This window comes from Gnatocerus cornutus, chromosome 9 (assembly GCF_029298725.1).
Source record: "Gnatocerus cornutus isolate USDA-ARS CGAHR chromosome 9, icGnaCorn1.1, whole genome shotgun sequence".
NCBI classification, from domain to species: domain Eukaryota; kingdom Metazoa; phylum Arthropoda; class Insecta; order Coleoptera; family Tenebrionidae; genus Gnatocerus; species Gnatocerus cornutus.
Window position 1 is genome coordinate 13565456 of NC_142241.1, and position 22735 is coordinate 13588190.

The window sequence follows — 22735 nt, forward strand, 5'->3', positions numbered from 1 at the left end:
CGAGGCAATCGGAGAGTTCTTTTCGCTACATATAATCTAATGAGATGTTACTCGAGTCGATCTCTTGCAAGAATGAGCTCGTTTCGTTAGGTAGAACCGGCGAAAAGTACGTTTCTGGGTCATTTAACATCATTTGTTGAAGCAACACGAATATCTCGCAATTAATCGAAAGTCAGTGCATTGGAAATTCGTCCACAAAGTGAGTAATAATTACTTCTTTATTACTCACTTCCGACGGTATCTCTCGAAATAAGCGACTTCCTTTCTCCCGTGTGAGAACATTTCAAAGTCTTTTTGAGAATCGCACGATCCGAATAAAATTTCCATATTGTACACTGAATCCAATTCTATAGTTGCAAAACGGAGATATTCATTATAAACGCAAATATTGAGAGTTCATTTACATATAGATTGGTATTTTTGCATTTATATTTTCACGAACATTAAAATTTTAGCGACTAATTTCGTGTTTTCACGCACAGGATAAACTTGACTGCACTTTTCCGAAGCTTTGTTCTCTAATTGCTCGTTTAGACTTATGACTGTTAATTTTTTGTTATAAATGAGTCGAGGCGCACTAATTAAACGTACGAGGCTGAAATAAATGTCTGCGGATGTCCTACGCCCTTGCCCTTTTGAGACCGCCAATAATCATATGTCCTGGTTATCTCTGCCATGACACACCAATCATAATCTAAGTTCTAATTACTAGGTATTGCGGCGATCCACGTTCATTCCAACGCCCATTTAACTTTGCAAATTCAGGGGAAAAGAAACGCTGTAGCCGCCAAGGAAAGGCGTAAATTTCATTTCATACTGCCACTGAACAAGGGGGCTCTGCAAAAGCAGACGCTAGAAAGGGGGTTGAAAGTGACTGATTTATGCTCTCTGCAGCACTTGGTGGTGGTACGAATACACAAATTTGAATAAAAGTTAATTGTTTTGTACCTCCGCTTCCTGGAACGCTGCACCTGTACCTGTGAGAAATCATCCTTAAATGTCTTTTTGGCACTATCAAAGGGGAGCCCCACCCACGACTTTCAGTAAAGGAATTTTAGGAACACCTCCAAGACGCTTTTGAGCTCTTTTGTGAGCACCTTTTTACAGGTACTTAGTTTGAAAAGACAGGTAAAACAGCAATAGAAATCGGACTCTTAAAATGGTTAGGAATTATACATCAAATTGAAGCTAATCGCCTTTAGATCACGATTCTAGGGCTCCACTATATTAACATGCATTTTGCAGCACACAATCTGACAATTAACTTTCACCGCGGAACTCTACCTATATTTTCAGTTGAATTCTGTTACCGTAAGTTTTATAAAAGTTTTATAAAAATTCTCATCTTTGCTCGAAAATTTTGCGCTTTAGCAGCCTCAATAATGAGGCTTTAAACAGTAACTGCCCCAAATTTCACTGCGCTGGAATTAAAAGTTCTCAGGTTACGGATTTTTATACGACACGGTGTAAATTTTTGGCGATAAAAATTTCAAAAACATTCTTTTCTTGCTCTAAAACTTTGAAATTTTGCACAGTTAAGAAACAGATTTAAAATTGTAACCGCCCGAAATTTCATTGAATTGGAACGAAAACTACCCAAGTTACGGAATTTGATAGGACCTCTGTCGAAATTTTTAGTTCAAAAAAAAATCAAATTTGCTAAAAATTGTGTTTCTTGCTCTAAACTTTTAAAATTTAGTACAGATAGTATTAAACCAGTCTCAGCTAGTAACTGCTCCAAATTTCACTCTTTTAATTAAAAGTGCCCAAGTTACGAATTTTTCTCACAAATTCTTTCAAACATTTCTTATAGAATTTCGCTCTCCCTTAAATCGTAGTGAATTTAATTCCAGTTCATTTTGAATGTCTCGGCAGTCCTAAAAGCATGACACTTTCATTTAACACTAACTTCTTTGTTGTGGCGCCAATCCGCATACATGGAAATTCAATACTAACACGGTCCATTGTTCATAAGCAGCAATTTCCACAAGCTTCTGGGCTTCCGCTCTTTTAAAATTCAAGAGAAAATAGCACAGCCAAAACAATAGTGAGGATCTGCGGTAATTACTAAAAGACCACTTTTTTGGATTCTGTGGAGTCAAAAGCGAAGATCGCCCAAGAACTAACAAAGCACAAAAAGTTAATTCTTATTCTACCTTTTTACGGTTTCCGGGAAACGGCTGAGTGTCGTGACTGCAGAGAGTCTCTCATTGCTATTTAATAACGGACCACACGGAGAAGAAGTTTTTTGCATAACTAGAGGAGATTCACAGATTGTTACGGGAAAATGACGCAAATCTGAACATCTGCTTGTTGCACCTACGCGTAATTTCTATGGGGACAAATCGGGCGAGCGTGGCGCCCATGCATGGCCAACAACAGCCCCGTTGCAATTTAATTGCTTGTTTATTGACCAACTCATTAATTTTTTCTTGGAACTCCTCAACCAATGTGAATCTGAATTGTTTATTTAATCATTTCGGTAGCTGATAGGTGGGCGTGTTTACGAAACTGTGTCCCAAACTAATTGCTACCTTGTTGATATTTCGTTCATGAATCTTTAATGAGGTACATTTTAGGAAGTGGACTGCGGATAATTGTGTTTAGACTTTTTTCCTTAAGGCTCTGTCCTACCCCGGCCGAAGTGCATAGGAAATAGCGCAAAACGCCATTACTTTTTACGGCCACAAATTAAGAGTTGGGGTTTTGATTTTTTTTGTACGTGTAGACAATATCGAAATGTACACGGGAAACTCTGTGATTTTAAAAAATTCTTAATAGATTTATTTAAAAAAAATAAAAACTGAAAAAACGCCATGTCGTTTTACGGGCACAGTTTTAGGAATTTTTGCTTGAACTACGACTTGATAGATAGAGAATTGTATTCTACACCCGGGAAACTACTTGATTTTTTTCAATTATGAATAGTTTGTTTAGAAAAAAATAAAATGTAATGTAAAAATGGTCCTCAATTTTCTAAAAGTCGGCAACCAACACTTCAAAATACAAATGATTTACAACCCCTCACAGCAGGGGTCTCTAATCCTAATGACGGTTCGACGACTACGGCTCGACCGAGTCGGGATTGACCATTGGAACCCCAACCAGATACCTACTCACTACCGAGAGCTAAAGCTCATGAATCCCATAACATTTTAATCTCATTCTTATCAAGATTATTATTACTAAATTTTCTTGCCAGGCATAAAGCTGGCCCAATTACGAACGAACGAAAATTGTAATTATCAATTAAATTACACTCAATTAAAAAAATAAAGAAAATGATAAAATTATAATACCCCTCATTTTTTTAAATTATCTAGTTTACCCCTTCGGATTGACACATTTCTCAGAAGTAAAATTATGGTTTGCTAATGTTATTTGCAATCAGTGTTTACAAATATTTAATACTTTTAAAATAAACATTTCTAAAAGAAAAAAACCTTATCTTTCGTATAATTGAGATGCACTCTTGTTTTGAGACTTCAAATTTTGAATTATCTATTGGATCTCAAAATCTATCCTTTGGATTTCAAAAATATGTACCTAATAAGTAATTCAGTAATCGCTATGCATTTTCCATCGGTTAGACTTGATTTTTATTGATTTATCGACTATAAATTCCAACTCGAATATAAGATACATTTCAATTTTCGAGATGCAAAAATAGTAAGGTAGTAAGGCTAAGTATTTTTTTTGACCCAAGATTTTTATTGTTTGTTAGTTTGTTGCGAATTAATCTCATATTTTCCAAAGCGATGAAAATAAAAAATAAATAAATAAATAAATAAAAATATAAATAACAACACATACAGCCGCGGACACAAAATCTTAGACGTCATTTTTCTGACGTTTCAAAAATTTGAGTGTAGTCTGTGCTTTACTGTCATTGCCATTACTGACGTTTAAATCATCAAAGTATTGACAAGTTGACAATTAAGAATTATCAAGACTGAAACGAATAAAATTAGAATATTATCTTTAGTACAGAGCGGTATGATCTGCAGTCAGTTCCTTGCAATATTGAAAACACTGAAAATTTTGAAATTAAAAAATTATAACTCAAAATTGACAGTACAAATAAGTAAGGTTACATATTTTAAGTGGGGTTTTACACCATGCGACAATTAAATGACATTGACGTCTAAGATTTTTTGTCCGCGGCTGTATATGTATGTACAGGTGTCCGGAAAGTGGCACACCATCTTGAAAGGACGTAATTGGGTGGTCCCCCAGAGTACTAAAAAATTTAAAAAAAAAGTGCAGACTCTCTATTTTTGCAGGAGGACTAAAAGAAAATTAGGAAAATGGCAACATTGCTGAACTTTTCCCCCAATAATTTCTAGTATTCAAAGCCATAGTAACGTTGCTGCAGTATTGTTGGCGTTAGTCATGTTTTATGTGAACGATGTCACACTGATAGAGATGGTTCATTACAAAATCTTATAATAGTATATTATGAAAGGCGTTTCATAATGAACATTTTGCCGCACGCACGTTTTTAGGACACGACGAGCGCAGCGCGTAGTAGTAAGTAGTAAGTAAAGTAAAGTAGTAAGTGCGGCAAAATGCATTATGAACAAGTATCATACGCTATTTTTTCTATTTCGCCTTATTTTAAACGAAAAAACTTGATTTCAAAATCTAGGGAATTTTAGGGTCGTTGGCATTTGCAAAATGTTCGGGAAAAAAATTCGAAGTAGTCAAATCCAATGTCCAATGACAGTTGTGACGTTTTGAGGTAAGGGAGCCAAGAGAGCAAAGATGTTGATCATGATCATGATGGTTCTCTTGCATCCAAAGAGTTTTTCTCCGATGAATTATTAAGCCAAGTACAACAAGAAATAATAGTGTATTGATCGATTTATCATGGTTTTTCAAAACCAAAATCTAAATTGTCAACGTTGACGGCAGGTTGACGGTACTGCTGCAAACGTAAGAAAAATTTATGCTCCTAGAAATATTGGCACGGGATTGGTCCATTACGATACCGAAATACGCTAAAACGCGTATCGAAATATCTTCATTATGAACGCGAAATAGAAAAACAGTTTCCTGGCATTTCTAACAAGATTTTTTCGATTTTTTTTGCACTATGCCTTTGCGTAAAATGACCTTTAGGTAAAAAATTCTTTTGAACCTAAAATTACTGCACAGAAATCGTTAATTTTGGCATTAAACTTTTCCTCTTTAATCCATCAAAACTCGAAAAATTGAAGACATGATTTTTTTTAACATTTTTCCGGTGATCTATGGCATTATGATACAGTTGGGTTTGTTTCTTTTGATTCTGTCCTGTGAAGTGTCGGTTAATCACATTTTAAAGACAATTTAATATAATACTTGGAATTCTTCTAGAACGATGGATTAGCTTTTTTGCTTTTAGGACTCTGCCTGAAAACTGGTAATGACTATGCTTTCTTCGCAAACCTCACTCTAATTTCTCTACCTGTCAAAGCACATTTACACAGATTTTAAAACTAATTTTGTTTTCCAAAATAGTTTACCTGAAATATTTTGTTTTGTTTTATTAATAACAGCGTAAACATTGAAGCAAATGAAATACATCTTTTTTTTATTCATTTTAATTTATTATCATTAATGATAATTTTCCAATACATTAAATTAATTTCGAGGGACATCGTATTTCGAAATAAGAAAAATCTATGAATCAAACTCCGAACCAAGGCAAACTTATCTGCCTGGTTTATTGCTGTACTGCGGTAGAAAATATGCTAATTTTACAGACGATTTTCACCCTTATGGATGATTGGCATGTGTCAAATGGTTAGTATGTTGGGTTGCATATTTTTCAAAACACGAATTTTAGTTGAGGGGTAGAACAGCCTTAATGGACGTCTTTGAAGTTTTCCCAAGTGACGTCCGACTGAATAATTGAACTCTTTAAAATCTATCTTTATAGTATTTCGTATAAATAGCCGGACATCCTTGTAAGTTTCGGATGCGCCCAACAACTTAATCCAAAGATAAACGAAATTACATTTTCACGATCGCCGTTTCTTTTGTTGCGTTTATTTTGATTGCGGGAAAACCGCCGCATAACAAAGTGTGGAAGTGGAGCGCGATATCGCAACTGCCAGCCCAAACAATGCGCACTGCTGAAGAACGATCTTCAATTCGGAATAACTAGCTGGAACGTTGCCTCTGATAACATATCCAGCGAAATTTGAGTTATTAGCTTGTACTTAATGAAAGAATTGCTCCAGGTTCCACTTACCCCTTGGAGGCGGCGCTGAAGAACGGCGGCGCCAGGGATCAACCCACCACCGCCACTCTCTCTTTGGTGCCTTCCAAGGAAGATGACGAGGCCATTTTTCGCTGCGAGGTCTGGAACAGGGCGCTGCCCGAGAAGAAGAAGCTCATCTCCAGCGTGGCGCTCAGCGTCAATTGTGAGTAAAATTACCTTAATTTTTGGTGAATCTGAAGGTACTAGCGATCTGCATTAATCGAATTCTCGTGGGACTGTACTTTGAAGTTTGTCAAATTGAATTATTTTATTTTAAGTTTACTTGATACGTCTCAATGTTGAAATTATTATCAATTTCTTTCAGTTTTCTCGCGCAAAGGAAAATTCTAGCCGATATTTGAAAATTTTCTAAAAAATCAGTTTTTTGTTATAAAATTTTGAAATTTGGCAGAGTTAATAAACGTGTCAAAAGAAGTAATATCTTCAAATTTCATTAATGTACGACAAAAATGAGCGAAATTACGTATTTTTATTTAGAATATTGGAAATTTTTAGATCGTCCTGAAACAAAAATTTCTAAAAAATCAGCCACTTGACCTAAAACTTTGAAATTTGGCAGGGTTAATAAACGTCTCACAATGAGTAATGTCTCCAAATTTCATTCAAGTACAATTAAAATTAGCGAAATTACGTATTTTACTTTAGAATATTACAAATTTTTAGCTCTTTCTGAAAACAAAAATTTCTAAAAAATCAGTCTCTTGTTCTAAAATTTTGAAATTTGGCAGCGTTAATAAACGTGTCAAAAGAAATACTGTTTCCAAATTTCAGTCCAGTACTACTAAAATTAGCTAAATTACGTATTTTAATGTAGAATATTACAAAATTTTAGCTCGTTCTGAAAACAAAAATTTCTAAAAAATAAGTCTTTTGTTCCAAAATTTTGAAATTTGGCAGAGTTAATAAACATGTGAAAAGAAGTACTGTTTTCAAATTTCAATCCAGTACTACTAAAATTAGCTAAATTACGTATTTTAATGTAGAATATTACAAAATTTTAGCTCGTTCCGAAAACAAAAATTTCTAAAAAATAAGTCTTTTGTTCAAAAATTTTGAAATTTGGCAGAGTTAATAAACATGTCAAAAGAAGTACTGTTTCCAAATTTCCCAGTACTACAAAAATTAGCGAAATTACGTATTTTAATGTAGAATATTACAAAATTTAGATCATTCTGAAAATAAAAATTTCTAAAAAAGAAGTCTCTTGTTTCAAAATTTTGAAATTTGGCAAAGTTAATAAACGTGTCGAAAGGAGTATTGTCTCCAATTTTCATTCAAGTACTACTAAAATTAGCGAAATTACCTTCTTTAATTTAGAATATTAGAAATTTTTTGCTCGTCCCGAAAACAAAAATTTCTAAACACTCCAACTTTTGTTCAAAAGTTTTGAAATTTGGCAGAATTAATAAACGCAGTTAAAGGAATAATGTCGCCAAATTTCATTTAAGTACTACAAAAATTAGCGAAATTTTGTATTTTATTTTGAATATTACAAATTTCTAGCTCGCCCTGAAAACAAAAATTTCTAAAAAATAAGTCTCTTGTTCAAAAATTTTGAAATTTCGCAGAGTTAATCAACGTATCTAGAGGAGTAATGTCCCCAAATTTCATTCAAGTACTACCAAAATTAGCGAAATTTCGTATTTTAATTTAGAATATTACAAATTTTTAGCTCGTTCCGAAAACAAAAATTTCTAAAAAATAAGTCTTTTGTTCAAAAATTTTGAAATTTGGCAGAGTTAATAAACATGTCAAAAGAAGTACTGTTTCCAAATTTCAATCCAGTACTAGAAAAATTAGCGAAATTACGTATTTTAATGTAGAATATTACAAAATTTAGCTCATTCTGAAAATAAAAATTTCTAAAAAATAAGTCTCTTGTTTCAAAATTTTGAAATTTGGCAGAGTTAATAAACGTGTCGGAAGGAGTATTTTCTCCAATTTTCATTCAAGTACTACTAAAATTAGCGAAATTACCTTCTTTAATTTAGAATATTAGAAATTTTTAGCTCGTCCCGAAAACAAAAATTTCTAAACACTCCAACTTTTGTTCAAAAGTTTTGAAATTTGGCAGAATTAATAAACGCAGTTAAAGGAATAATGTCGCCAAATTTCATTTAAGTACTACAAAAATTAGCGAAATTTTGTATTTTATTTTGAATATTACAAATTTTTAGCTCGCCCTGAAAACAAAATTTTCTAAAAAATAAGTCTCTTGTTCAAAAATTTTGAAATTTCGCAGAGTTAATCAACGTATCTAGAGGAGTAATGTCCCCAAATTTCATTCAAGTACTACCAAAATTAGCGAAATTTCGTATTTTAATTTAGAATATTACAAATTTTTAGCTCGTTCCGAAAACAAAAATTTCTAAAAAATAAGTCTTTTGTTCAAAAATTTTGAAATTTGGCAGAGTTAATAAACATGTCAAAAGAAGTACTGTTTCCAAATTTCAATCCAGTACTACAAAAATTAGCGAAATTACGTATTTTAATGTAGAATATTACAAAATTTAGCTCATTCTGAAAATAAAAATTTCTAAAAAATAAGTCTCTTGTTTCAAAATTTTGAAATTTGGCAAAGTTAATAAACGTGTCGAAAGGAGTATTGTCTCCAATTTTCATTCAAGTACTACTAAAATTAGCGAAATTACCTTCTTTAATTTAGAATATTAGAAATTTTTAGCTCGTCCCGAAAACAAAAATTTCTAAACACTCCAACTTTTGTTCAAAAGTTTTGAAATTTGGCAGAATTAATAAACGTAGCTAAAGGAATAATGTCGCCAAATTTCATTTAAGTACTACAAAAATTAGCGAAATTTTACAAATATTACAAATATTACAAATTTTTAGCTCGTCCTGAAAACAAAAATTTCTAAAAAATAAGTCTCTTGTTCAAAAATTTTGAAATTTCGCAGAGTTAATCAACGTATCTAGAGGAGTAATGTCCCCAAATTTCATTCAAGTACTACCAAAATTAGCAAAATTTCGTATTTGAATTTAAAATATTATTACAAATTTTTAGCTCGTCCTGAAATCAGAAATTTCTAAAAAATCAGTCTCTTGTTCTAAAATTTTAAATTTGGCGCCCAGAAAACTTTTATGGCTTAAGAATGAAAATTATTTCGGTTTAATTGCAATGGGACTGGGGCTGTGTAAACGATCGAGGCGAAAAAGGCGTTAGGGAATATAAACACTAACATATGCATCCGGTTGAGGTGCTGTAACGGAGAAGATTCCAGATGGTGGCTTTCATCTTGTAATAAAACATGTATAAACCAGTGGTTTTCAATATTTTCGAACGCGTGATGGACGGCAGATGTGAAGATTATTGTAAACATTGGCTAAAATTGGGGAAATGGCTCTCATCAACTAATAATAAAATCGGGAGAAGAGGCGTCGGCGTCGTTTCCTGGACAAATTCTTGTCCGTTGCAGTGACAAAGCGGTGTAATTTCCGCGCCACATCCAACTAATGCAACTCTTCTTCGGATTCACCATTCAAATTTACAACGTACGCGCTATTCCGAGCCGCTGCAAACAAATAAAACTGCACTTCTGAATGTCAAAACTGCAGTAAAAGCGCAGTTGTGGTCGATTATTTCTTGTTAGCAACACCTCCATCCTACATTTACTTTCACAGTTACAAATATTGCATTCACTGGAAAGGTTTCCAGTCCAACAGGCAGCCATAACCTGATGCAAATTACGAGTATCGATGTTATTAAACTCCATTTCCTCGAGTTTCGTTCGTAATTCCGATCGGAAAACAATGTCCTCTTTGAACATGATTAAAACGGCAAATCCGAAATGTACACGTGTCGCTCCTCCCTGTTTGTTTTTCCCGTCTCCTGCCGCAAATTAAACAACCTTCCAATCACTTAACAAGAAATCTCATCTGTTGGGAAATAAGTTCGTGTACAGAGCCGCGTTTTAACTTGATTATAAGCCAATTTCGCGATATTTCGATAAGCCGAGAAAATCAAAGCATAAATCGTCATTAAATCCGAAGTTAATTGGCGATGCGGCTAACAATGCTCCTACCGGACTTGCGAGATTTTATTGACATTTTAATTAGGATTTCTTTCGCTCAAATTTACATTCGCTGAATTTATACCCGAGACCGGATGGATTTTACAGGCGCTTTAGTGATGTGCTATAAAAGTTATAGATGGCTCAATAAACCCGTTATGAACTAACAGATTTCGCGGGGATTCACTCGATTTTAATTGCCAAAAATACTGATCTCTGGGGCGGATATTGGTTTGTGGCACAATATTAGATTATCATGTTTAATGAAAATGGTGATGCAGGTCATTAATTCGGCTTTTAATGCAAACAAATTTCCCCGTGTAACTAAAAACCACCAATTTTCAGGAAATCATTCCAAATTCCGAATTCTGTTGGCACGTTATTACATATTCATTTTCTTTTAATTTCGTGTCGAGTTCCGATCGCGTGAAGATAAACAATTTGAGTTGAATCAGATTTTTCGCATCGACCTAAATTATCCGTACAAATTAATTTCACTGAAACAATAAGCAAGATCGCACTGGTTTACAGCTGATAGCGAAATAACAATAAAAGCAGGAAATTCACGAGCACGAGATCAAACGAAATTGTATTAAACACTGAAGGAATCCCTTCGATTTTTCCATCATCCTGTGACACGGAACGTCACCTTGATTAATTAACTAGATTTTAACAGTCGCCCGAAATTTCGTCTTTTTCCATGAATATCGGGCGAAATTTCAATTCAGAGATAACTCGTGTAGCGTATTACGTTTAATTAATGTGCCCTGAGCCGCGGAGATGCATGCAATGTTTGTTTCTATTACCACTTTTTGTTGATGAAAGCTTGAAAAAGCGACTGAGTGTCATGACGCCGACTGAAAGCTGTGGTTTTGGTAAATATTGGGAGTTTTGCAGCCGTCAGTTGCACACCTGGCTGGATCCGAAGTTTGAGTGTCATTGTTGACTGAAACTAACGCTCTAGATTCAACAATAAAAATATATTTTGACGAGAATTGGAAAATTATACATCTGTCGCAGATAGCTCCAGGCGTGGCGGTGCTACTACCTAAATTAACAATAAACCGAATTTCGCGCTTTCAATTATTAAAATAATCGGCGGACGACAGCTCGAATTGTCACGTGTCGCCGGTGATGAAATATCGCTGGATAAATTTAAATTTTATTTCTATCGACGTTGGTACAGAACCGGAAATAAATCTTTCATTCCCTATTTCATTGAAAATAAGTAAATGTGGCAACTAATGGGACGATTGGTCACTTCAACGTGATGTTAAATACTTAATAGCGATTAAATATTTTAATTCAGCTTCTGTAAACCGTGTGATCCACAAAAATTTTATTTGAAGTAGGCTATGATCAAACCTGGTCAAGAGTCCGTATGTCGCTTCCGAAATGAACTTTGACAGCTGTCACCTGCTTGTCACATCGACTGTGATTTTTGATTTTGTGATTTCAAAGGATCAAATTCTTGAGACTTTCAGGAGAGTCTTTTGTTCAGTAGAGAAAATTTTATTTGCAAATTGACATGTGACAAGCGAATGACAGCTTTCAAAATTTATGTACTACTAAAATTTGCGAAATTACTAATTTTAATTTAGAATATTACAAATTTTTAGCTTGTCCCGAAAACATTTTTTTTTAATTAATCTCTTGTTCTAAAATTTTGAAATTTGGCAGAGTTAATTAACGTGTCAAAAGGAGTAACGTCTTTAAATTTCATTCCAGTACTACTAAAATTAGCAAAATTACTTATTTTAATTTAGAATATTACAAATTTTTAGCTCGTCTCGAAACAAAAATTTCTAAAAAATGAGTCTTTTGTTCTAACATTTTGAAATTTGGCAGAGTTAATAAACGCGTCAAAAGGAGTAATGTCTCCAAATTTCATTCGAGTACTACTAAAATTAGCGAAATTACATATTTTATTTTAGAATATTACAAAATTTTAATTCGTCCTGAAAACAAATTTTTTTAAAGAATCAGTCTTTTGTTCTAAAATTTTGAAATTTAGCAGAGTTAATAAACGTGTCAAAGGGAGTCACGTCACCAAATTTCATCAAAGTACTACTAAAATTAGCGAAATTACGAATTTTAATTTAGAATATTACAAATTTTTAGCTCGTCCCGAAAACAAAAATTTCTTAAAAATCAATTTTTTATTCTAAAATTTTGTAATTTGGCGTAGTTAATCAACGTGTCAAAAGGAGTAACGTCTTTAAATGTTATTCAAGTACGACTAAAATTAGCGAAATTACGAATTTTAATTTAAAATATTAACAAATTTGAGCTCGTCCCGAAAACAAATATTTCTAAAAAATCAGCCTCTTGTTCTAAAATTTTGAAATTTGTCATAGTTAATAAATGTGTGAAAAGGAGTAATGCGTCCAAATTTCATTCGAGTACTAGTAAAATTAGCGAAATTACGTATTTTATTTTAGAATATTACAAAATTAGCTTGTCTTGAAAACAAAAATTTCTAAAAAATAATTCTCTTGTTCTAAAATTTTGAAATTTGGGAGAGTTAATCAACGTGTCAAAAGGAGTAACGTCTCCATATTTCATTCAAGTACGACTAAATTTAGCAAAATTATGAAATCACTGCGACATGACTTCTATTCTGGATCATATGATATTGAACGCCAGTGAGTATCATGTGACTGCTTCTCCACCAATCAAATGTGAGCAGATTCAAGTATCGGGAGCCTAGTTTAAAATCGTGTTAGTTTTTTTGATAGAAGAAAACACACTAATAAAAGCATGTCTATTATTGAATCATACCATCTCATCTGACATTCCATTGACAGAACAGAATTTTTTCGCCAACTAGATGACTTTTAATTTATTACACATTCTCCTTGTTTGCTCAGCGATATTCTAACTCCCGAATTAACAATTAATGCCGAGTTATTGAAGCAGTCTCGCCCTATGAATATTCGAGGTTCGTCCATAAAATATTCATTCTGCCCGTTTTTCCATTTTTGCTTGCTCAGAATATTACTTTTCTTATATTATATTGGCTAGAGTCCCTTTTTTTTACTAAAGCATCTTTTTCTAATTGCAGATTTCCCCCGTGTGGAGGTGGGACCAGAGAACCCCTTGCGAGTGGAGCGCGACTCCGCCGCGACGCTGCAATGCAGCGTGGACGCCAAACCCAAAGTTTCCGGCATTCGTTGGACCCGCAATGGTCGTTTCATCAGCACTTATAACAACCACGTGATCCACCGAGTTAGCATCCAAGATGCGGGGAAGTACACGTGTAGCGCCGAGAACGGTTTGGGGAAAGTCGGGGAGAAGGAGATCACCTTGGACGTGCTTTACGCGCCTATTGTCACCTTGGAGGCCAAGACGAAGGAGGCAGAAGAAGGAGAGTCCGTGTATATTAAGTGTAACGTGACGGCTAACCCCAACCCCATGACGGTGGAGTGGGTAAAAGACGGTAAACCTGATTTCCGGCAGTCCGGGGATACTTTGAGGTTGAGTCACGTCACGGCGGAAAACTCCGGGACTTACATATGCAGGGCTGTCAACATTATAACGCCAAGCGCGGCGCCCAACCGGAGGACGGAAAAGATCGGAAATGCGTCGATCGCTTTGCTGATCAGGCATAAGCCGGGGAATGCCAGGATCATGCCGGACAAACCCGTGGCTACGGAGGGGTCGGCGGTCACGCTCACCTGCGCCGCGACGCCTCCTGGCTGGCCGGCGCCCCAGTACAGGTGGTTCCGCATCGGCAGCGACGGCCAAACCACCATCCTGGCCACCGGGACAAAGTACACCATCTCCAACGCGAATTTAGGTAACCTCAACTCAACACTTCTTCGCGATCAAAGTCTAATAACTTCTTTGCAGCGACGGAGGGGGTGTACAACTGTCAAGCGACCAACGAGCTCGGCCCCGGCGAGATGGCTTCAGTGAATCTCGAAGTGCATCAGCCGCCGAGTTTCAAATACCAGTTAAAACCCCTCGAGACCAAACGTGTGGGTGACCCGAACTTCTCCATGACTTGCAGCGCCAAAGGCAAACCCAAACCCATGGTGAAGTGGCTCAAAGACAACGAAGAACTCACCGCCGATGTCAATATGTTTGAAGTGAAAACCGATTATTCGGAAAGCCACAATGGCGCCGTGAATGTACAGAGTGTTTTGCGATTCAGCGGAAAAGCCAGACCTAATGGAAACGAATTGTTGCCGAGCGATCGAGGGATTTACACGTGTTCCTTTGAGAACGAGGTCAAGAAGTCCGAGTCCAGCATGCATCTCAAGATTGAACGTAAGTTCTTCGAGTTAAATCAGATTTAGAGCACTTTCCATGGAATATTTATATGGAGAGATTTTTTCGTTTCGTATGCGAGGTGGAAATTACGACGGCGAAGAATCGCGTGTCCAATTGAATTGTCGAGAGCAATTTCGTAAAGGAAATGGCCGTGATATTTTTATACATGGAAAAGACTCATTCAAAAAACATGGACTTTTGCATCATTTAAAAAATAATGGCGGTATCGATGTGAATAAATTAGGGGATATCAATAACCAACGCTCGGACGGAGTTATTTATATTTTTTCCGTTAATAATTCAAGGGACATTGTGTCGAAAACAATAATTTGTGATTGCTCTATTTATAGTTGTTTATTGTCCCATTAATAGCGGTCACAAAAATGACCAGGCCAGTGCTTGGGTCTAATAACCGCCATAAAACAATCAGCTTATAATAATAAATTTTTCAAAGCAAATTTTAAATCCTAGAGATGCACTTTCTTATTTGTTTCGTTAGCATTTAAAAATACCGGAATTTTTTATAAAGTAAGATGCATTTTTTTTTCTCGTTTTAACATCGTGGAAATAGAGAGGTATATTATACAGAGTGTCCCAGAACTCATGACCAATAGAACAATATGAGGAGAATATAAGAGGTTTTTTTTTAACATTTTTTCTGTGGTCCATAGCATCAAAAAAAACCGGGCAATTTGTAGATAACTACAAGGACAGTATATATTTCAAATTTCAGTTTTCTAGCCCAAACCGTTTTTGAGTTATGATCGCGCAAGTTTACATTACATTTCCCATAAGCATTTTAGGGTGCAACAAACCGCCAACAAATCCAATTTCTGCCCCCACTGAGGTAATTTTTTCCCGCAGATGAGCCCATCGTCCTTCACCAGTACAACAAGGTGGCTTACGACATCTCTGAGACCGCCGAAGTGGTCTGTAAAGTTCTCGCCTACCCCAAGCCCGAATTCAAATGGTTTTACGGCTCGCACCCCAACCCTCTGCAGTCGTCGTCCGAAGGCCACTACGTGATCCACACCACTATGGAAGAAGACACCTTTACCAGCGTCCTCCGCATCTCCGACATCAAAAAAGCCGACTATGGAGAGTACAACTGTCAAATCGTTAACAATCTCGGACAAATCGAAACGAGGATTCGTCTCCAGCCCAAGGGCCCTCCGGAGAAGCCGTCCAAGTTAGTCTCCTTGCACACCGGCCCCACTTTCGTGACTTTAGGGTGGGAGCCCGGCTTCAACGGCGGTATTTCCAACACCAAGTACTTCGTTTCGTTCCGGAAGGTCCCTGGCGATGAAGACGTGTCCATTGAGGGTTGTGGAAGTGTGATGAAGAGCACGGATTGGGCGGAAGTCGATTGCCAACAGAACGTGCCATGTAATGTTTCGCATTTGGACCAACACCAAACTTACTTGTTTAAAGTAAAAGCGCTGAACACGAAAGGAAACAGCGAACACTCCCAAGAGATCCGATTGACCACTAGAGTGGACAGGATTCCTCTTCCGCAAAGAGTCGCTTACGATCCGGCGTCACACACCGTGTCCATCAATGTTCCTGTGACGTGTTTACCCCTCGTGGCGGTTATTGAAAGTGTTAGCAGCGACAGCCACCCGCTTCCTATCTGGCAAGCCGTGGAGACCATCCCCTTACAAGTTTCCGGGGTCTCCCCCACGTACAAAGAAGTCAATTTGGATCAGATGGGGCGCAACAAGGGTCGATCGTTAGTTGACGAACCCATAGGAGTAAACGATAATTACACCCCCAGAGTTAGAGTGAAGTTGTGTCTGAGGACGCGCCAAGAGCACTGCGGAGACTTCGTCGAAGCCGAACGTGAGTATTTTTACCGGGGAATCCCAGAGAACAGTTCGCGACCGTTTCTTTCTCACCCATAATTAACTAGCTTTTCGGCGTCTGTAATTAACTTCTTACATTTCTTACTGTCTCTAATCATCCCCCAGGACCGGCCTTGACTTTATTTACACCATTATATTTGTACCGAGTTAATTAGATTCTCCACCCTTTCATTATAATCATTCTGTGCGTTCGAAGCCGGGACTCGCATGAAAGCAAAAGTGCTGTCAAGATTCCTGCAGTCATTATTTCCTAGCGAGTTTTCAGTTATTTTTACATAGTGAAAAAGTCATCAAGTTGGCGTTGCTTTTTGATAGAAGAAAAGGTAGTAATAACAACATAGGGCTCCGCATCTTTGATACATTTTAAGAGAAATAAATTTAAAAAAATGAAAACTCGAAATTCGGCCTTCAGAATACTTTGAAAAAAATTAAAATAAAGTCCTTTATGATTGGGTTTAAAACGGGACTAATGTTATTTAAAATCAATTGTCAAAACTGGAGATATAAGAAACCAAATGGAACCAAATGTTTTTGATACATTTTCAGAAAAATAAATAAAAAAAAATATAACTCAAAATCCGGTCTTCAGAAAATTTTGAAAATAATTGCATTTAAGGCCTTGATTATTGACTTAAAAATGGCTCAATTGTTATTTAAATTGAATCGTAAAAACTGCATAGATAAGAGACAAAATGGAGGTCCGCATATCTTATACATATTTAGAGAAATAAATTTAAAAAAAATATTATTTGAAATCCGGTTTTCAGAAAATTTGGAAAATAATTGGAATTAAGGGTTTTATTGTTGGCTTCAAAACGGCATTAATTTCGTTAAAATAGAATTGTGAAAAGTGAAATTATAAGAGACAAATTGGAGCTCCACATATCTTATACATTTTAGAAAAATAAATTTAAAAAAATTATAACTTGAAATATGGTCTTCTGAAAATTTTAAAAGTAATTGGTACTAAGGGCTTTCTTATTAGCTTCAAAACAGCACTACTCTTAATGAAATTAAATCGTAAAAACTGGAATTATAAGAAACAAAATGGGGCTCCGGATTTTTAACCCATTTTCGGAAAAATTAATTTTAAATTTATTATAACCATTCTAGTTGTCATCAAGTCGGCTTTGTCATTAATCCATCGCATCTGACAGTTGACCGACAGCCCCGTTTGATTCACTGTAATGTTGGTTTGATAATTCACGTTTATTTCCATTCATTTTTACACTTCGAAGCCAAAAATCTTGGTAAAAATTGTTATTTTCACAAAAATTGGGTTAGAGTGCCTAGATTTTTTCGATTAACGTCGAATTGTTTAAAACACCACCACCTCGATGAATTTTTCAATTACTTAAGCGTGCAAATTTTAGCATCAGGAAGAGCCGGTGTTGGCAGATCACGATTTTATTTTATTGCCGCGTCCGTATCGCTTCATTAATTCATAACTGCGAAATCGAAACGCAGGGTGGTTAAAAATAGCTAATTTCACGTCTGGATAATGCGTGCAGAGGCGGTGGAATGTCGAGAGGTGGAAATTTTAGAGTCGAGAGCTTGTTCTGCAGTGCATTAAAAAAATTATGGCTTAGAAGTGTTTCTGGGAAGGTTTAAAATAGAAAGGAAATTGCGTTTTGCTTTGTTCTGTCTTAAGTTTCTGTAATAAAGCATTGGGGGAGTTTGTTATGGAGCTGGACATGCCAATAGATTTGTATCTTTGATTTCTCGTATCCGGTTTTCCAACGAGTTTAAAATATCTTTCGCTTTGGAATAAAATGGAGTTTTATGTAGGTGTAAGTCTCTTTTCCGTTTAAATAGCGTCCCAGTTTTTGCAAGTCTCCAAATCGAATTACTTTCCCTGGTCATTTCCTGCTTCAAATCCCTTAATGTTTTTTCTTAATGTCTTTCGCTTCGTCTATAAAACGCACCGTATTGCAGTGTTTATAAAAATCCGCCCGTTCCCTGCGGAGGAAATCTTGAGCTTAACTGCCGTCGAAATGTTGTTCTAAATTTTTTAACGCAAATCCTATTGCAGTGGGATCATCGTACATCCGTGAGGCGTCCGCGCTCGCCACCCCGACATTGATTGCCATCGTCGTCTCGTGCATCGTTTTTGTCTTGTTCGTCGGCTTACTCCTCATCTTCTGCCGATGTAAACGAAACCAGTCGAAAAAATCCCAATCTAAAGACTACGAAATGGATTCCGTTAGACCGACGATAATCCCCCAACAAAACCAAGCGCCGCCCCCGTACTACCCCTCGACAGGGATGGAGAATAAAGCGCTGGAGCATTCGCTGGATTTGGGGCTCGCCATGGAGGACCAAAAGAGCGTTTATGCGACGCAGAATGGATATGGGTACCACGTGGCGAACCCAGACATCCAGAGCCGCCAGAACATCGCCAACAACGACTGTAAGTTTGTCCTATTTTTGATTTGACGTGTGCTAATCCGTGGGGGTTTAGGGGCGAATATGGGGTATCTGGAAAATAGCTACTCCAACTCCAACAATGGGGGCAGCGTCAACTCCCAGGACTCGCTCTGGCAGATGAAGATGGCCGCGGCTTCCACCAACTCGACCAATCAACTCCAACCTCATCATATCAACGTTGATAGGCAAAATTCATATGGATACGATCCTATAACCCATGGGGGTTATGGCGCTGTTGATGACTACGCCCCGTATCCGCATATTACGACACAGAGTAATCATGGAGACGACTACATGAGAAATAGCAACAATCCGTCCAGGCAAGATTATTGCAGTGATCCCTACGCTGCCGTTCATAAACCCAAGAAGAGGATCGATCAACATATTGGTAAGTAAAGAGATCATTTCCTTCAAAATTTCCCTCTAATTTGAATGTTAAATTCGGTGGCAGAAAAAAGTTGAGTAGAAATGACCGTGCAGGCACTTAGTTTTGTCTGAATTTCTGCAGGGTCGCTTCGACTACAATAACTCGTTTATAATTGCCCCAAATGAATATTTCATTGTTTATACTTGAAATCTGAGAATCGACGCGAAACCAAAATGTTTTTGTTGTAGGAGAGGAAATACAGAATGCAAAATTTTACATATTCAAAATTTTATTCAAACTTTGATTTTAAGTCTCAAACTTCAGATGAATTGATCTGGTTTTGACTCAAAATCCGGTCCGCAGGAAATTTTGAAAAAAATGGAATAAAGTCCTTAATTGTTAGCTTGAAAACGGCACTAATTTTATACTAATAGATTCGTGAAAACCGGAATTATAAGAGATAAAATTTAGCTCCACATTTTTGATACATTTTCATCGGTATAAATTTAAAAAAGTTATAACTCGAAATCCTGTCTTTCGAAAATTTTGAAAATAATTGCATTTAAGCCCTTTATTATTGAATTCAAAACGGCTCTACTGTTGTTAAAATTGAATCGTAAAAACTGGAATTAAAAGAGACAAAATTAAGCTCTGCATTTTCGATAATTTTTTAGTGAAATAAATTAAAAAAATACAAAACTCGAAATCCGGTGTGCAAAATTTTTTGAAAATAATAAGTATTAAGTGCTTTACTATTAGCTTCAAAACGGTACTAATTTTGTTACAATAGAATCGCGAAAAGTGGAATTATAAGAGACAAACTGGAGCTCCGCATTTTTTTTATACATTTTCAGAGAAATAAATTAAAAAAAAAATTATAACTCGAAATCCGGTTTTCAGAAAAATTTGAAAAAATTAGGATAAAGTTCTTGATTTTAGGCTTCAAAACAACACTAAATATGTTAAAATTGAATCGTGAAATCTGGAGTTAGAAAAAGAAAACGGAGGTCCGTATTTTTGATATATTTGCACAAAAATTAATTGAAAAAATATATAACTCGAAATCCGGTCTTCAGAAAATTTTGAAAATAACTGGAATTAAAGGTTTATTTCTTAGCTTTGAATCGGCACTAATTTTATCAAAATAGAGTCGCGTAAACTGGAGTTATGAGACAAAATGGAGCTCCGCATTTTTAACACATTTTCGGAAAAATTAAATAAAAATTTGTGAATCTAATTTTGATCTTCAGAAAATTTTGAAAATAATCGGAATTATGGGCCTTATTATTGGCTCCAAAACGTCACTCATAGTATTAAAATTGCATCGTAAAAACTGGAATTATAAGAGACAAAATGGCCTTTTCAGAAAAATAAATTTTAAAAAAATATTATATTTTTAAGAAATCCGGACGTCTAAATTTTTTTATAAATAATTGCATTTAGGCCATTATTATTGGCTTCAAAACGGCACTAATGTTATTAAAATTGAATCGTGAAAACTGGAAATATAAGAGACAAAAACGAGCGCCTCATTTTCAGCGAAATCAATTTGCAAAAATTATAACTCGAAATCCGGTTTTCAGAAAATTTTGAAAATAATTAGAATTAAGGGCTTTATTGTTGGTCTTAAAACGACACTAATTTTATTAAAATGGAACCATAAAAATCGGAATTATAAAAGACAAAGTGAAGCTCCGGATTTTTAACCCATTTTCGGAAAAATTAATTTGAAAAATTCGTGAATCAAAATCCGGTTTTCAGAAAATGGAATAAAATTGCCCGTGCAGGCACTTTTAGTTTGGTCTGAATTTCTGGCAGGCCGCCCCGACCACAATAACTCGTTTATAATTGCGCCAAATGAATATTTCATTGTCTATAGTTGAAATTCGAAAACGAACGTGAAACCAAATCCATGTTTTTGTTGCAGGAGAGGAAATTATGAAAACTTTTTTGTTAAAATAAATAATTCCAAGCCTCAAACTTAAACTGATCTGGTTTAGCTTTTATCCGTGTTTGTTTTACGTCTGATTTAAAAATATGAAATTAAAGTCTTTTCTCTCGTTCTTTTATTTAATAATCGTCTCCTCCGCGTGAGTTATTTGTTCAATAAATTTGCAATTTGTTTGTAGACTCTCCATATCACGACGTCAGCGGCCTCCCAGATCCATATTTGGAGCAAATGGAGGACGAGAAGCCGCCCCAGCACATGTCTCTCAGCTACGAAGAAAGCTTGGAAAGCGGCTATTCCACGCCCAACTCCCGAACAAGAAGAATAATCCGCGAAATAATCGTCTAAGTGTTTTTGCAATTTTTCAAGAATGGAAACGTTTTTTGTGCTTCCCGCGTGTCTGCAAAATCCGCATTTTTTTTCGAAAATTATCTTGAGTACCTGAAATCACGTTATTATTCTTCACAATTAAGTGTTTTAATGTTTGTGTGTGTGTACGTGGACTTACTGCCATTTCGTGTCGCAAATTTGCCATTTGAAGCCAAATGTGGACTAACAAAAGACGAGTTTTTTAAGAAATGTGATTATGATTGCAATAAGTATTTGTTGTGTTTTGTGAGTTTGGCGTGGTTTGTTACTTTTCGTCGTCGTGCCTTAAAGACTGGTAAATAAGAGGATTTGCCACTTTTTAAAGTGCTTTTTATTTTTTTATCGACGTGTTAAGTTAAGAAAATGTGCCAAAGAAAAGTAATGAAACACGCGATATGCAATTTTCGAAATCGAGCTCAAATTTTTATTTCGTTTCGAATGATCTCACGAGATGATATACGAGAGAGATGTTATAATTTGATTTTATGTTGTATTATTGTGTACATACTATCAAAAAAGACTATTATTTTGTAAATGTAAGACTAGAAATCTAAGATATTATTATTATACTCGAATTTTAATGTTGTACATACTACCCCATAATGAGTTTTTTATTTGTATCATTGATTTTTGTAAATAAATGTGTATGAAAACTTTGTAAAAGCTGTTTCATTTTCTCCGCTCTTGTAACGCAATTTCGTCGTTTTCATAAAGCCTAATTATAAATAAAGGGCTTATTTAATAAAGGGTAACCTTATCTTCTGTTTTATGCGCGTTTATGCGCCCTTATTACGCCATTAATGAAATAGAGCAATTTCTCGAGGTGTCTTATGCCAAGCGACTGACAAACATCACAAACTTTAGATCGAGTTTCACGACGAAATTTGCAGAGGCGCAAGAACTGTATTCTGGGTTGCATAAATTGGGGAACATAAAAACTAACATCTATTTGAAAGCATCCCATGAGCTCGCCAAGAATCTTCTAGAGTGGAAATTTTCTCCTGTTATTTCAATCCAAGGCAATGTTTTAGAAAATCTCAAAAGAATATAAACTCTAAGAATCAAAAATCCAAAGAATCCAAATTAGGAAGTGTGAAGAATTCACAGAATGAATGTCTAAAACATCCAAAAACTACAAAATTGAATGAGAAGCATACAACAAATGTTAAAATTAGATCTCACTCTCTAAAG

At 35.6% G+C, this 22735-nt stretch overlaps 1 protein-coding gene across 2 annotated transcripts in view; it reads left to right on the plus strand.

The window, feature by feature from the left end:
• ed (hemicentin protein echinoid) overlaps nt 1-22207 on the plus strand; it is a 66063-nt gene extending 43856 nt beyond the window's left edge. For both annotated transcript variants that reach the window (XM_088044778.1, XM_088044777.1), the window contains 7 exons: nt 6228-6410; nt 13361-14095; nt 14149-14568; nt 15436-16410; nt 18466-18843; nt 18895-19248; nt 21357-22207. In XM_088044778.1, coding sequence (XP_087900904.1) covers nt 6228-6410; nt 13361-14095; nt 14149-14568; nt 15436-16410; nt 18466-18843; nt 18895-19248; nt 21357-21523 — 3212 coding nt within the window. In that variant the 3' untranslated portion in view covers nt 21524-22207. The remainder of the gene's footprint in view (nt 1-6227; nt 6411-13360; nt 14096-14148; nt 14569-15435; nt 16411-18465; nt 18844-18894; nt 19249-21356) is intronic.
• Nucleotides 22208-22735: the final 528 nt, after the last annotated feature.